Genomic DNA, 15,835 nt, shown 5'->3' on the forward strand with positions numbered 1-15,835 from the left:
TCCAGGCCCTTGCTGCGGCCTCACAAAGCTTGGAGCAGACAGCCAGGATGGTGGAAGGGCTGGGCAAACATGCCTGGTATTTCCCTTCCTTTCCCCCACACCCCCCCCACCAACTCTTCCCCAGCCCTCAGATATTTTCAGCCTGGGATTTGTGGTTTGCCTGTCTGCAGGAAGGGTTGCAACACTGTCTGCTTTTGTCATTTGTTTTTGTTGGAGGTGGGCAGGAGTAGGAGGACCCCGTTGCACCCCAACAACCTTCAACCTGTTATATGCAGGGCTGCGAAGTGCAGTATCCCCAGTCCCTGCAGCACCCCTGGGGATGGCTTTCACAGGGGGATCCCAAACCTCTTTCCCTCACTGCACGCCCTACAAACCATGTGCAATGCCACAGCAGGATGGTGCTCCAGCAGGACATTGCTCCAGCAGCCCCTGGCCTCAATCCCCACCTCAGGCCCCTCTCCTGCAGCCCCACTTGGCTTCTTCAGCCCCATAGGTGCAGATGTACCGTGTGCATATGCACCCTCCTTGGCTACGCACACATATAACCCCAAGGGTGCATGCATCCTTGTTCACCTGGGTGCACACATCCTTAGCCTCTTGGGTGCACGCATCCTGGCTCCTTTGAGTGTATGCATCCTTGTTCCTGTGGGTGCATGAATCTTAGGATTATTATCGAGAGGAAAAATCATTACCTGGCCCTAAAGCGAGTGGGGAGTCAGCAGTTTGGCTTTGGCAAAGCATAAATCAGTGTTGATGTATTTCTGGGCTGTTGGCAGTGTTTAGGTGCTGGCTGGCACACGCAGCAGCAGCAATGGGTTAATGAGTGTTTGCTGCGAAGTGCAAAGGTCTCTCCGGGCCCTACACGTTTTGCTCAGCTCAGATCTCAGCACCAAAGTGCTGCTCTGCAAACCAGATCGTGGGGCGGCTCCCTCTGCTTCTAATGGGGTCTGTCCCCAACCTTTCAAGGCTGCAGGGCCGTACAGTGAGGACATGGTAGGCTCCCCCCCTGCAGGCCCCGTTGGCTATGGGAATGGAAGCAATTAACAGAGCAAAGGGAAAAAAGCCCTTGGAGACTGAGAAGCAAAAGTAAAGGATAAAAGCTGCCCGTAATTAAATCCTGTATTTTATTTTTTAATGGAGAAGAAAGGAAAGGAACTGGTTTCTGGCTGGAAAGAGCAGTGCTCAGATCATTCTTGACTCTCAGATACTCAGAGAGCTGCAGCAAAGCACCGCTGTCCCATACGTCCCCATTTGTTATAGGGGCAGTGGTGGCTTTCATGGTCCCCTCACCTTTACCCAGCCCTGGGGAGGCAGCAATATGGGCAGAACCTACAGGCACAGGGCAGAGCCAGGGCTGGGATCCCTGCAGTTTGGAAGGGCATTGCAACTGGGGAATGCATCGCAATGGAGAACACACTGCAACTGGGGAATGCATTGCGACGTGACAGTGAAGAGAATGGCTGCAAAGGTGCGATATTCCTACAGGTTTCACAAACATAATGTTTTTGGAGGGAGGCCCAGAGCAGGACCCTGGTTCTGTCATCACAACCAGAGGACTGCAGCAACTTCAGCTCAGCCCTGGCTGGCACCGAATTAACTGTGCTCCAGCAGTGGTGTTCTCCCCTGGGTGCAGCCAAGAGCCTGCAGACACCCAGCTGGCGAGTGGAGATGCGGGGGGAGGGGGGACTGCTGCACCTCTGCTGTTAATTAGTAATTTCTGGGCTATGTTTGGAGCTCTGCCGACCTTTGTGCACCCGCAGCTGTGAGCAGGGCGGGTGAGGAGGCGGTTGACCCCAATCAGCCCCATAGCTGGCTAATTACTCATTAATTCGCTGTGGTGCAGTTAGGGAAACCTCAGCAGGGGTTCGGGGTGGTCAGTGGGCCAAGGAAATTTGGAGGTGGATGGGAGGAGATGTGGAGAGGTCTGAGGGAGGTGCTGGAGAGAGAAAGGTTCTTCGGGCTCATGCTCTGCAATTAAAAGCAATTAGTTGTTGCACTGTGTCCTGCTCCCAACGGGACAGCAGAGTGCACTGTGGGTGCCAGGTGAGCGTGCAAAAGTGTGAAGCATCCCTAGTGCATCCAAGTGCCTGTGTGCACGCCCAACCTGAACCCTTTGTATGCATGCAACCCCACAACCTGGCAGGGCTGTTCCCTTCAGCCCCATTGGATGTCCTCTTCAGGGACCCTTCCGACAGGAGGATCTCCTCCCCACAGCCCCAGGGTTTGCAGAATCCCCCCCCCCCCAGCCAGGGGCAAAGGGCACAGCCCCTCTGCTCCTCCTGCAGAGGGCTGTTACTCATTATCCCCCCTGGGCCTGGGGAGGGGCTGCTTGCTGAGCCAGGCAGCAGCAACCCCACATCATTCCACATCATCCCCCCACGTCGTCCTGCATCGATCTGCCTTGTTCTGCATCAAACCCCACAGCACCCCACGTTTTCCATCCAGCAGCATGGTAAGGAAGGGAGGGGGGCACCCCATTGTGGGGCAGCATTTGGGGTGGAGACAAGCTACTATTTATTGTGACTTTTGATAAGGATTGGATAACGAATTAAATGATATGGTGAGAAACCAGAAAGGTCTATTGTAAGAAAGGGGGGAGGGAGGGAGCAGATTCCCTTTATGAGATAGGATCAGGCTGTGGCTGCTGAACAGGATTTTCTGACCCACCAAACATCTGCTTTCCTCAATTTTGTTCTTTTTTCCCCCATGTATTTCATAAAGTCTCCCTCTTACCCTGGCTCTGCATCTATAACTCATCCCACCTCCCCCTCACCCCCAGGGCTGTGAGCTGTGGGATCAGCATTGCTCCTGATGGCCCTGTCCCCAGGCAGTGTCACCTCCCTGGGGAGGGTGATGGGCCATCAGGCTGTGTCACCTCTATGGGCAGGGTGATGGGCCATCAGGCAGTGTCCCTGCCCTGCCCGGGGGAGCTGGGATGGGAGAACTGGGGTGATGGGGATAGAGGAGCTGGGGTACCCCTGCTGCTCCCTGGAGAGGTCTGGTTAGATTTGGGGTGTCCTCCTATGGGATCTGCTTTTTGCATGCCTGTGCAAAGTGAGTTGGGAGCTGAGCCCAGGTCTATCAAACTGGTGCAGAAAAGGTTGTGCAAAGCGTGGGAGAATGGGGTGGGTTGTGCTCATGTGAGATGCCTACAGCAATCCTCCCACATCTCCCCACTGACTATGGGGACATCTCCAGCAGAGTGTTGGGCCAAGATGAGCTTCTGTGCCCTCAGTAACCAACTCCTATTGGAAACCCAGCCCTGGTATGGGAGCTTTGACTGACAAAGGATGAACAGCAGGGGAGGCATTTCACACAATCACAGACACATTCCAGTTGGAAAAGATCACCAAGCCCACCCCACTGTGCCCACTGACCACATTCCTCAGTGCCACATGCCCACGGTTTTGGAACACCTCCAGGTTTGGTGACCCCACCACCTCCCTGGGCAGCTGTGCCAATTCCCAACCGCTATTTCAGAGGAGAAATGTTTCCTAATACCCCACCTGAACCTCCCCTGGCACAGCTTGAGGCCATTACTTCTTGTACTAGCTGTTCTGCTCTGTTTCACATCTTGGTTTTGACCCAGGTTCATGGCCAAGGAGGAGTCAAGTTCCAGAACTGGGCCAAGACTTATGGCTCTTCCCCAGAGCTGTACTTCCAGCCCACCTCAGTGGAGGAGATCCGGGAGGTAAGGAGGAGCTCCCAGATATGTTAGGAACTAGGGGAGGAATGGCCAGTGAGGGCAGTGCCACTTCATTGTGTTCAGATGGCTCCCAGCCATGACAGCATGGATCCTTCCCTCAGCCCCAAGTTTTGGCCCAACCTTCTGAGCCACAGATTTGGGCATCACCTCTTTTGGGGTGATCCCAAGGGCTGTGCTGGGAGGAGACTTGGTTCCAGGGGAGGCTTTGGGCCTGAATGGTAAATTCTCTGTGTAAAGATGGGTGAGGCTTGAGGTTGTAATGTGCCTCCGTCACCATCCACGGTGTGTTGGGTGCTCAGGGGCCATATGTTACCCCCACAGATCCTGGATATGGCCCGGCAGCGGAACAAGAGGGTGAAGGTGGTGGGAGGTGGCCACTCGCCCTCTGACATCGCCTGCACTGATGACTTCATGATCCAGATGGGGAAGATGAACAAGGTCCTCAAGGTGAGGCGTTGGTAGCCCTGAGATATGGTGGCACTTGCCTTGGTGTGGGGATGGGTGGTATGGCACCAGTCCCCGTGTACCTGGGATGGAGGATGAGGGGGTCTTTTTCTCGCAGCAGGGAGTTCTCCCAAACCAGACCCTGAAATGTTGGTGCCAGAACAGGGAGTGGGAGTTTTCCCATTGAGTAGGAAGCTTTCCCCTTGTGTAGAAGCTTTAGGAGCACATGGAGCTGCCATAAAAATGCAAGGGAGTGAGGATGTCTTCCCAAATTGTGTTTGAGGAGGGCTCAATATCTACACATTGTCCTCTCCATGGCATGCTCATAAATCATTTGGGTTGAAAAAGACTTCTGAGATCCCCGAGTCCAACCCCAACCCACCCCACCATGCCCGCTGCCCACATCCCTCAGTGCCACATCCCCACGGTTCTGGAACACCTCCAGGGACAGTGACCCCACCACATCCCTGGGCAGCTGTGCCACTGCATCACTGCTCTTTTGGAAAATACATTTTCCCTAATATCCAATGTGAGCTGTTGCATTTCTCCTGCTTTGCATCCAGACCTGAGGGTGCAGGGAGACACTGGGCTTTTATTGGGGGCTGAATGGCCTGTGTGCATGCATATACATGTGTATCTGCATATTTGCATGTGTGTGTGCAATAGAGGGTGAAGAAATCCTGACTGTAGCAGAAAATTCTGAGAGTTGTATCATTGCTGGTAATTAAAAAGCAACTCCTGCCCTGCCTGCCAGAAGCAGGATGCACAGCTCCAGCAGTGCAAGCTGTCCCATCCTTTGCAGGTGGACAAGGAGAAGCAGCAGGTGACGGTGGAAGGTGGGATCTTCCTCTCGGATCTGAACGTGGAGCTGAGCAAGCACGGGCTGGCGCTGGCCAAGTGAGTGGGACACGTGTGCTGGACCGTCCCTAGGTGTCTGCCAGGTGTCCAGCCTTGCCCCACATTGAGTGTTGGGATGTAGCAAGATGGGAAGTTTGGAGAGCTTATGCTGCAGTGCATGGGGGTTTGCTTTGGGATCTGATGGGGTGGTGAGGCTCCGCAGAGTCCCAGCCAGTCCAACCACCTCCTACCTGCAGTGGTGTTCAGGAAGGGGCTTGCAAAGGGAAACACTCATGGAGTGCTGACCTCTGCTGACCCCAGGGAAGAAATTGCTCTTTTATTCCAGGCTGGCTCAGTATACAATCATAGAATGGCATGGGTTGGAGGGGACCCCAAAGATCATCAAGTTCCAACCCCCTGCCACAGGCAGGGTCACCAACCTCCAGATCTGGTGCTAGACCAGATTGCCCAAGGCTCCATCCAACCTAGTCCAACAACTCCAGTATCCTGCGTCCCTCAGTTGATATGAGTGATGGGTTTTTCAGAAGCCCTCCGGGGTTGAATGGCCACTGATGTGGGTGAAGACAGCAGGATGTTCATGGAGGATAAATCTATCAAGGGCTTTGCAGCATCCATAGAGAATGAACCTGGTTTAGGCAGTCCCTGTATCCTGGCTGTTGGAAGCTAGAGGGGGATTTGGGAGAAATGGCAGGAACAGCATACCATTAAGAGGTGGCTTTAGCCTTCTGCCATTCCCATGTGCCTGCTTTTGCTGTGGTTGAGGAGACAGAATGTGGGAGGTTTCTCCATGCCAGCGAATCACTGCAGGCTGATGGGGAGAGATGGGGACTTGTCAGATGGGACAGGCTGGGCTGGCAGAGGTGACCACCTCTCTTTTCCTCTCCGTGGACTAAAGCAGGATCCTGATAGATATGACCCAAGGAGAAGTTCACATATAGTCAAGAAAAAACATTCATGGCTGCAAGGTGCCCTGAAGGGCAGAAAACCCTGCTCAGAGGAGCTGGGGACATGTTATGGAGGATTCTGTGCCAACATGCAGGGCCAACATACAGATCAGTAGACTGTACCCCACGCCATGTCCCACATACTCAGGTCCTCACCCAACTTCATCTGCCAACAGCTTAGGAGCCGTTTCTGAGGTGGCAGCAGCTGGTGTGATTGGGACAGGGACACACAACACTGGGATCAAACATGGCATCCTCCCCACCCAGGTGAGTCACAGTGTCAGTGTGTGGATGTTGGGTTCTGAGGGCTACAGGGGATGTATCCCATTGTCCCATCACCTGGTCTGGGGCTAGCATGTCCCATGAAGGACCCTGAGCCCAAATCCCCCATGGGTCAGCCCAACTCATCCTCTGGGCAATTTGAGACTTCTTCTGCCACCTAAAATATGATCCAGCCCCAGACTCCTCCAGTCCCTATGCTTTATTGTCTTGTAATCCAATGAAATTGGTAGAGATGTGTTGATGGTTGGACTTGGCCATCTCAGTGCTCTCTTCCAATCTTTGTGATTCTGTGAAATAGGAGTAAGCATGTAGTTCTTTACTTATTGAAGTCCCCCCACGCTGAATCTTTGCCAGGGTCCAGGTCTGTTGTTAACTGGACGGTCATGAAAATGCTCCGCTGCTATCTCAGATCCTACATGGTGATCCCACCAATGGTTGTGGAGATGTGAAATCATTTGGGGGAGGTTTACTTCTTTAAGATGGCTTTTAAGATGGCTTTTCCCAGTGCCCTTGAGGGACAGAAGGGTCCTTTCATGTCAGCACACCAAAGGTGACAGGAGAAGGAGATGTGGGGTCTGGGACACAAGGTCGGGTGCTCACTGATGCATGACTTTGCTCCTGGCAGGTTGTAGGGCTCTCACTGCTGACAGCCTCAGGGGACATCCTGGAGTGCTCCGAGTCCATCAATGCAGACATCTTCCAGGCTGCCCGCCTGCACCTTGGCTGCCTGGGTGTTGTGCTCACCGTTACCTTCCAGTGTGTGCCTCAATTCCACCTGCACGAGGTGACCTTTCCATCCACCCTCACTGAGGTATGGTGTTGGCTGTGCTCCCAAAGCCTCCTTGGGAATAAGCAGAGTTCCAGGCAGAAATAGTTGGAGGGAGATTGGGAAGTAGTAGGAAATATCATGAGTGTGCTTAGGTTGTAACTGTTGCATAGGTTGTAACTGTTGTGTGTCTTCATGTTGTGTTTTGTGGTGTCTTTTAAGCTGGGAATTAATCAGGATGACCAAGGAGAGGTTGGCCAGGGAGAGAAATGCCATTTTAACTTCCCATGAGTGGGAATAGCATCTTCTGGGCCTGGGACCAGAGTGTTGTGGGGTCTCCTTCTTGGAGATCTCCCCAAGTCCCTTGGCTGTGGTGCTGGGCACCCTGCTCTGGGTTGCCCTGCTGGGGCAGGGGGTGACCAGAGATGGTTACCTCAAATCCCAAGCATCCTCGGCTCTGGGGTTCTGCTTTCAGCCCTGAATCTGTCCCAGGGCAGTTCAGTGGTATATAAAGGAAGCCTCATCTTCATCACTGCTATAACATCTCACCTTTCAGCCATTCTTTCTAGGCTCCTCTTTTGAAACTGGTTTGGACTGTTGAGGATATTTTAAATATATATATATTTTTTTGCATTTACCCAGTCTGAGATCTAAATGTCTGGTTTTACTATCCTGGACCAGCATCTGTGCAGCCCCATGGCTGTGTCCCAGCCTCTCAGCATCAGCTGTCCTCTTCCTGACTCAGCATGGAGGTGGCAGAGGTGGGACCCGGGTTTCCTGGCTCAAAGCCCCCATTCCTTGTGCATCACCCTGCTTGATTTTAAGTCATTTCCACACCTGGTAGGTTTAAATCACTCCCACATCTTTGTGGATTTCAATCACTTCCATATCTCATGGGCAATGCCTGATGCAGATTTAATGTTCCAGCTGGAGAAAATTGTCCTGGCTGGAAATCCCAGGCTGCCAAGCCAGTGTGCTGGCTGTGCTGGCCAATCTAAGCAAGATTTGTGTCTGCACTGCCCTGCATCCCTGGCAGCCAGCAATGACTGCAGGTACCATGAACTTGATGCTTCAGGGATGGGCTGCCTCCTGAGAACCAGAGCTTTGCTTTTCCCAGTGACAGATGGGCCACCTAAAATAGTCTGGGAGCAGGTTGGTCCTAACTTTGTCCCTTCTTGTTTGCAAGTTCTGGGGATTTTCAGGATGGGGACCCCATCTTTCAGCACAAATGTTGGATTTAACCATTGTTTTCTGAGAGGAACCACACTTCCTTCTAGGGAAATATGAAAAGGCACAATGGGTGGCACACTTCCAGGCCAGATTAACAAATTCCTTCTCAGCACTAAACCATGGAGCTGCATGTAGCTGTGAAAAACTCCTTTTAAGCCATTTGTCATGTTGCTTCTGCCCACGTCATCTCCATCTTTCCAAGGGTTCCAACCTCCACAACTAAGGTGTATGGCACTAGTGGCCCATCTGAAGTATCCTGTGGAGTTTTGACCCCATCTTGCACAGCTCTGAAGACTTCACACGGTGACACTTCTTGGCAACTTCTGCTGCCTGTCCTCTCCTTGTTGTCCCCTCCCCATGGCACACAGCACATGAAAGGGCACTGAGAAAAGCAGAAGTTTGGGTTCCTGCTGGCTCTGGGGCTGAGCCACAGGGCTCTGGCACGGAGCTCAGCAATTCAACAGTTGGACTTGATCATCTTAGTGGTCTTTTCCAGCTTTTATGACTCTATGACTCCTTTGGAGCCCTCCCACCCTCATATTGCCACAGTGTTGGATGGAGTGGCCCCTCCAGGGCTGGGACATGACCTGTCCCATGTCACCAACAGAAGGTGGTCGCTGGAGGCCAAAGCCAACAGCACTGTACCATCTGTGAGCAGACTGTTGTGAGACCTGGTGGCCTTTCAAACATTGTGGGGACAGACTGCATTCACTGAAGGAGTTACCTTTCTGGGTGGGGAAACTGAGGCACAGAGTCCAACAGATGGAAGAAATCAGTGGTGGTGGAGAGCTTCCAGAGCTTGGATCTGCTCCAATCACTGATGATCTGTGTGCTCCTAGGAGGTCTGACATTCCTGCTGGCGTACAAACCTCAGCAGCATCTTCATCCCTCATCCCATCTGAGTCTCACAGGTCCGGTTCCAGCTTTGGCTAACACCAGCACAGAACTTCGTTAAGCTGAGCTCATGAAAAATGAAAACTTCTTGGACACAACAGTGGAATTTGTTGCAGGATTGATCAGAGCCGCAGTGATGGTAAAGCTCTGAGAAATGCTGTCCTTAATTTTTTAAGGACTGAATTATTCAGTGCCCCATTGGGGTGACTTGAGCACCGCCAGCAATGTGAACTGAAGCGGGATCATCTTTGCAAGCCCTGATCCATAGCAGCCTGGTGGCCTTCAAGTTGTGCTATGAGTGGTTGGGCTGAGCTGGAAGGAAGGCAGGAAGGTCCACACACAACACCCCAGCACCGGTGGCATTTCCATCGATCACCCAGCAGAGCGGCCAGACTGTAGCACTATGGGCATCCCTGGAGATGTTTCCCCATGGCACCCTCTTGGCCAGCACTGAGCTCCTTGCAGGTGTTTCCAGTTGCAGAGGGGATGAGTTTGCAATGAATAATTCAACCTGCAGCTTCCCTGGTGTCCTGTAGCAGAGTTTGCTTTCAATGCATTGAAGTGTGGTAGGATCTGCTGGCTCCCTATGGCTTGATCCTCATCTATCCTACAGCACTGTTCAGACCTTCACCTGAACTGGCATCACCTTTGGCCAAGTAATCTCTAAGTGTCTGGGGTTGGAAGGGAGCTTTGGAGGTCATCAGGTCCACCCCCCTGCTCATGAGGTGCTTTTCCAGTGCCCTCTGCCAGGTTTCTGTTCCTGCTGCTGAGCATCCCATGGGATGGGGTCTCATCCTCAGGGATCTCCCAGAGCTGTGGTGCTGGGTATGACATGGGCAGAACAACGGTGCTCGGGCTTAGCCGTGCACTGGACCTTCCCTAACAGCAGATCTGCCCTTGAAGGTGCCAGTCCTTTTACACCTCCTAATCTGCCTTTTAGCAAGAAGAGCAGTTGTGTCTGGGACATGCCCACAGCCCCATAGGGCTGGTGTATCTTTCCCTGTCCCTCGGGGCTAGCAGGGCAAAGCAGGGATGCACCCTATAAATATTAATGCCATTATCAATCCTCGGTTGTCGCTGCTCCTCGCTTGCTTCCACATCTCCAGCTTTCATGTTGAGTGGCCCAGCGAGGCGGAAGAGAATAATGGCAAGGGAGCAGGCTGTTTGAAATATTTAAGCCTGAGTTATCTAAGACGTTGCAAATAATATATGTGTCAAAGGAGCCAGGCTTGGATTTGCTGTTATGTAAGATCTGCTTGCCTTCTTTTCTGGCCTCGTGATTGTCTTTATCACTGGAATATGCTCAGCTGCTCTGGCTGCTGATGGTGAATGGGAACAAAGCGCAGATAGAGAGGATTCGTGGCACAGCTGAGGTCACCTGAGCCCCATAGCATGTGCTGGGGTGGTGATGGGGCTGAGCTCAGCCTCTCCTCAACCCAACCCGATGGGAAGCTAAAGAGGGTGAGGATGGGCCAGAATAAGATGCTTGTTCCACTGATGAGTTTCCCAAAAATTCCAGCACTAGAATTTTTGAAGTTGGAAGGCTGAAGAAGTTTGGCCCTGAGCCCACTACTGCCAAACCCAAACCCAGAACTCTTGTGAGATGGGAAGATAGTGATAGAACAAGAAGGGACTGTTTTAAACTAAAAGGGGAAGTTTAGGTTAGATCTTATGGGAAAATTTTGTCGTCAGAGGGCAATGAGACCCTGACACTGCTGCCCAGAAGGCTGTCCCATGCCTGGAGGTGCCCAAGGCCATGGATGGGCCCTGGGCAGCCTAAGCTGGCTGATAGGGCCCACAGCCCACAGCAGGGATTGGGGATGTTGTAAGGACTCTTCCAACTGAGGTTCTATGATCTTTAAGGTTCCTCCCAGCCCAACCCATTCTGTGTCTCTATGATCATTAAGTACTCTTCCAATCCAACTGTTCTATGATTCTACGATCTTTGAGATCCCTTCCAACCCAACTCATTCTGTGTGTCCCAGGCCCCTAGGACATGTCCCTTGAGCGCAGGTACCCAAACCTCGTTGTGCACCTCATCCTGGTGCTGTACCTAACCTGATCCCTCCTGCCCAGCAATGCTGAGGTTTCGTTTAGTGTGCAGATGCAGGTCTTCCCTTTGGAAGCGTGGGCACAGGGTGACATTTAGCACCAGCATCCTCTCCCAAAACACGGCTCTCCACGATTCCTGGCTCTGATGGACCTGGAGGACATGTGCCAGTGGCTTCACACTCCTCATCCCCCAAGGCCTGTTTTAACCCAGCCTTTATGCAGTGAAGGGATTTGTTCTAGGAAAGCAAAATGAAGCTGAGCCAAACTCCCCCGGGGCTCAGTGTGCTCCTGGGCCATCTTCGTAGTGTGAGAGAAGATTTCCGCTGTGCGTCCTCTGCCTCGGACCCAGGCGATGTCCCCAAGGACTCCCACTGCTCCCGCCTGCTTTGCAATTATCCTACAAAGCCTCCAGCTGATTTCCTTCGGGCTGATCTGGCTCTATCAGAGGGATCAAAGGCACACATTGAAGAGGTCGCCCTGCTAACAATTTGCTTGTGCTCTAAGGAGGAGGAGCAAGAGCTGCAGGATCACCTTGAAAGCTGCTGCCTCTGCACGCTTCTCCCCCCTAACTTGTTTTAGCTCCTCGGTGCACTTGTTCCTAATACAAACCAGAGAATGTATGGGGTCGTGGCTTTTGCCCTGTTCCTGCTTGCACAATCATTGACTGCTTCCTTGGGGAGTCATGGAGTTGCAAACAAGGGCTTCTGCAGCCAGAAAATGGGAATTTCTCTATGAGGTTTCACGGCTCAGTGTGCCCTGTGAATGCGTAGTTAATGACAGCAGTGTGAGGTCATTAATTCCCACTAATTGCAAGAATGGCCGTTCACTGTCCACCAATGAGGTTGTACTAACACGTGACCATGCAATGGCCTTAACCTCATGGTGAGGTCACAGCAAAATGATCAGTGCTGAAGCAGCCCAGCTTGGTGATTAATAGCTCATTAGTACAAATAACCCAAATGGCCCATCTGGAAGTGAGCAGCCATGACCTCCCTGGGGTTATGACCATGGGTCACCACACCCTGCATGCTTCTCTTGTGTCAAGCAAACCCACTGGGTTTTCTTTAAGCTTTCCAGCAAAGCTATGAGGGATCTCTGCCAGGAGGAGCTGGGGATGCTCTTTGCAAGAGTGGTAGCGCACTGTGCTCGGGGTGAGCACAAGTTTTTGCACATGCAAGCATGGAGCAGGAACAAGGACTGATATGTCTTCTAATTTCTGCAGTGCGATTTCCTTGAAGGAGCATTAGGGTGAGACCCTGTGTCCCTAGGAACAGGCTATTCTGGGTCTGCAGCAACCCCCATCCCCACCTGCACTGTCCCTGCTGTCCCCGTTCCTGGCTGTCTTCAGCTGCTGGCAGGCAGCTCATCCTCTTTAAAGAGCTGCATTTCCTAAAGCTCTTTTTTGTGTCTTGATGAATAATTTGTCAATTCTGCATTTGGAGCAGGGTGCGTCTCTGGGATGGGGCTGTGTTGTGCATCCTGGTTCCATGCTGCACATCCTGGCTGCATCCAGCATTGTGCCAAGCTGCAGAGGTGGAGGGGAGGATGGACGTGCTGTGCTACCCTCGTGGGGTTCAGTCAGCCCTGTAGGCTCTGCCCTGCAACCTTGGACCTTGGCACTGTGTGGGGTCCCTTCTTCTCAGAGCTACAATCTCCTACCAGCCCTGTTTCCTCTGGTTGTTGCAGGTCCTCAATCACCTTGATGACCACCTGAAGAGATCCCAGTACTTTCGGTTCCTGTGGTTCCCACACAGTGAGAATGTCACTGTCATCTACCAGGACCCCACTAACAAGGCAGGTACCGCTGGGCCCCAAGAGGAAGGGAGAAGGGCCATCACTAAAGCTGCATCCCAAAGCCTGGTCCCTTCCCAGGTCTGGATGTGACCCTACTTCATCATGGGAGAGAGATGTGGGGGTCCTGGGGTGCCCTTCTCTAAACCCCCACTCCAAAGTGGGATGGAGAAAGCTGCAATTCCTGCCAGTCCCTAATGACCATCATCTTCCTCTGCTTGGCTTTGCAGCCCCCCTCTTCCTCTGCTAACTGGTTTTGGGATTATGCTGTTGGGTATTACTTGCTGGAGTTTCTCCTCTGGATCAGGTAAGAGCATGGGGAGGGTTTGGGCAGCCTCATCTCTCTGTTTTCTGCATCTCTGCACTCGGGGATGTGGTGGCAGGGGGGAGGATACAACCCAGAACACCCCATCCCTGAGAAGAGGAGGCTGCCCACTGTCTTCTGTGCAGAAGGAGCATGTTGGGGCTGATAGCTGGGGCTGCACTGCCCTCGTGTGCACAGAGCTGGAGCAGCCTGCATGTTTGCAAGGGAAAAAAAAAAAAAAAATAAATAAAAAGGAACTTTTTGAGGATGTGAGACCCGGGGTGAATAGAGGGGATGCAGCCCCTTCAGAGGGCATCTCCTCACCCAGCACCCCTGGGTTGAGGCTTGGGCTCCACAAGCCCTGAGCACTGCCCCATTGTGTTCTCACCTCCGGCTCTTCCCCCCGCAGCACCTTTGTGCCCAGCTTGGTGCGCTGGATCAACCGCTTCTTCTTCTGGCTCCTCTTCAGCTCCCGGGTGGAGAACATCAACGTCAGCTACAAGATCTTCAACTACGAGTGCCGCTTCAAGCAGCATGTGCAAGACTGGGCCATCCCCATGTAAATGGCCCTGCAGAACCCTGACCCGTCCCAAAATACATGCTGTCCCCTGTGCTCTGCCCAGCCCAGCTTGCCTGGAGCAAAAGCAAAGCCACAGAGAAAAGGACCAGGCTAGCAGGCACTATTGCCATCTGCAGGCATAGTGTGGGGACCCTTCTGCATCCATATCCCGGGGTACTGACACCATGTCACAATACAATCTTTGGTTGTCTGGAAAAGTTTTGGGTGCCCCACCTCTGGAGGTGCTTAAGGCCAGGTTGGATGTGGCCCTGGGTAGGCTGATGTAGTTGGGGGCACCCAGCACACGGCAGGGGTTGGAGCTCAGTGATCCGTAGGATCTCCTCCAACACAAGCCATTCTATCATTCTGTGATCTTGGAGTTTGGTGATCCCAAAGTGGTAAGATGGATATGCTGGATACGTCACAGGGACATGGTGAATTAGTATAGGAATGGAGCTATGGGGCATTTAAACCCAAAAGCTGCTGGGTGGGTCCATGCTGACATTAACTGAGCTGCTCTTGGGCAGTGAGAAGACAAAGGAAGCGCTGCTGGAGCTGAAGGCTGCCCTGGAGAACAACCCCAAGATGGTGGCCCACTACCCTGTGGAGGTGCGCTTTGCTCGGGCGGATGAGATCTGGCTGAGCCCCTGCTTCCAGCGGGACAGCTGCTACATGAACATCATCATGTACAGGTGAGCAGCCCTCTCCTCTCTGTTTGGGATCTGTACTCAGAGGAACACCCGCAGCAGTGCACATCTCAACTACCTCTGGCTCTCAGCTGCCTCTGCAGAGCTCCTCACTTTTGCTTGCTCACCCCACTTGGTGCTGGGCAAGCGTTAGTGGCATAGAAACACAAAACCATAGAATGGTTTGGGTTGAAAGGGACCTTAAAGACCATTCATTCCCAGCCCCTTTCTTAGGAACAACTCCCACCAGCCCAGGCTGCCCAAAGCCCCATCTGGCCTGGCCTTGGCCATTGCCATGATATTCCTAGAGGGTTTCCACCACCTGGTTCTTGTCAAAGAGTCCATGATGGCCCCCTGGGCTTGCCCTGCTCCCCCTGGTGTGGGTTTCTCATGGAGGGAGCACAAATTCCCCTATCAGTGCTCCCTTGCTTGGCTCCCCCAGGCCCTATGGGAAGAACGTGCCCCGGCTCAACTACTGGCTGACCTACGAGGGCATCATGAAGAAGTATGGTGGGAGACCACACTGGGCAAAGGTATGTGTGGCTACATTCTTCCTGGGGTCCTTTCCCCTTCTCCATCATGGCTCTTCTTGGTGGGGCTTTGTGGATGGGAGAGGGCCAGAGAGAAGGGCTCCCACATCAGATTGCTCCCTTGGGGAGGGCTGAGCATGGGCTTCACTGCAGTGTGTTCCTTAGCCACAGGCAGCCCTCTGCCATTTCCTCTCCTGCAGGCCCACAGCTGTACCCGCAAGGATTTTGAGAAGATGTATCCAGCCTTCCCCAAATTCTGCTCCGTCCGGGATAAGCTGGACCCTACAGGGATGTTCTTGAACACCTACCTGGAAAAGGTGTTCTACTAACAGCACGGGAATGGGGCAATGCAGGAGATGGAAGAGAAATCAGCTGTCAATCCCTGGTTCTTAGGACACCCCAAAGCTCATGGTCCTTGGCAACCCCAAAATGCTGTATTCCCAGCTCTGTTCCCAGCTGTTGCAATGGCAGGCAGCGTGGGCTGGCCCTGGGAATGGGGCTGTGTGTTAGCATCCCTCCTGGTGGGTGCCTGAGATGTGCACAGTTCCAAGTGTCTCCTGTCCAAGCCAACATCTGAATAAAGACCTTCTTGCTAGCAGAGCCAGCCTCAGTGTGTACTTTCAGGTGGGTGTGGTGTGCCCAGCTCTGGGGACCAGAGAACGGGCTTGGTGTCCCTGAGTCAGAGCTGGACATAGGGACCAGAGCCCATTGCACAGCTCAGGCTGGTGCCATCCAGGTCTTTGGGCTCAAGCCATTGCCCTGTGTTGAGGAACGCAGGCAGATATTGGA

General features: G+C 53.0%; 1 protein-coding gene across 1 annotated transcript; it reads left to right on the plus strand.

Moving 5' to 3' along the window:
• The first annotated feature begins 66 nt into the window (after positions 1-66).
• Positions 67-15,644, plus strand: LOC100548691 (L-gulonolactone oxidase-like). Its single transcript, XM_003204567.5, has 12 exons — positions 67-2,452; positions 3,590-3,691; positions 4,028-4,153; positions 4,953-5,047; positions 6,129-6,219; positions 6,860-7,045; positions 12,863-12,970; positions 13,198-13,274; positions 13,681-13,830; positions 14,358-14,522; positions 14,959-15,049; positions 15,247-15,644. Exons 1-12 carry the CDS (start codon positions 2,168-2,170, stop codon positions 15,373-15,375), a joined length of 1,605 nt encoding a protein of 534 aa, XP_003204615.3. The 5' UTR covers positions 67-2,167; the 3' UTR covers positions 15,376-15,644.
• Positions 15,645-15,835: the final 191 nt, after the last annotated feature.

The sequence above is a fragment of the Meleagris gallopavo genome, chromosome 2 (genome assembly GCF_905368555.1).
Source record: "Meleagris gallopavo chromosome 2, MGAL_WU_HG_1.1, whole genome shotgun sequence".
In the NCBI taxonomy this organism is placed as follows: Eukaryota; Metazoa; Chordata; class Aves; order Galliformes; family Phasianidae; genus Meleagris; species Meleagris gallopavo.

Bases quoted from the DNA above. Each gene is read 5' to 3' on its own strand.
- LOC100548691 (XM_003204567.5), top strand. From the start codon at position 2,168: ATGTCCTCTTCAGGGACCCTTCCGACAGGAGGATCTCCTCCCCACAGC. The intron at 7,046-12,862 runs GTATGGTGTTGG...TGGTTGTTGCAG, and splicing joins TTCCATCCACCCTCACTGAG to GTCCTCAATCACCTTGATGA. The intron at 13,831-14,357 runs GTAAATGGCCCT...GCTCTTGGGCAG, and splicing joins CAAGACTGGGCCATCCCCAT to TGAGAAGACAAAGGAAGCGC.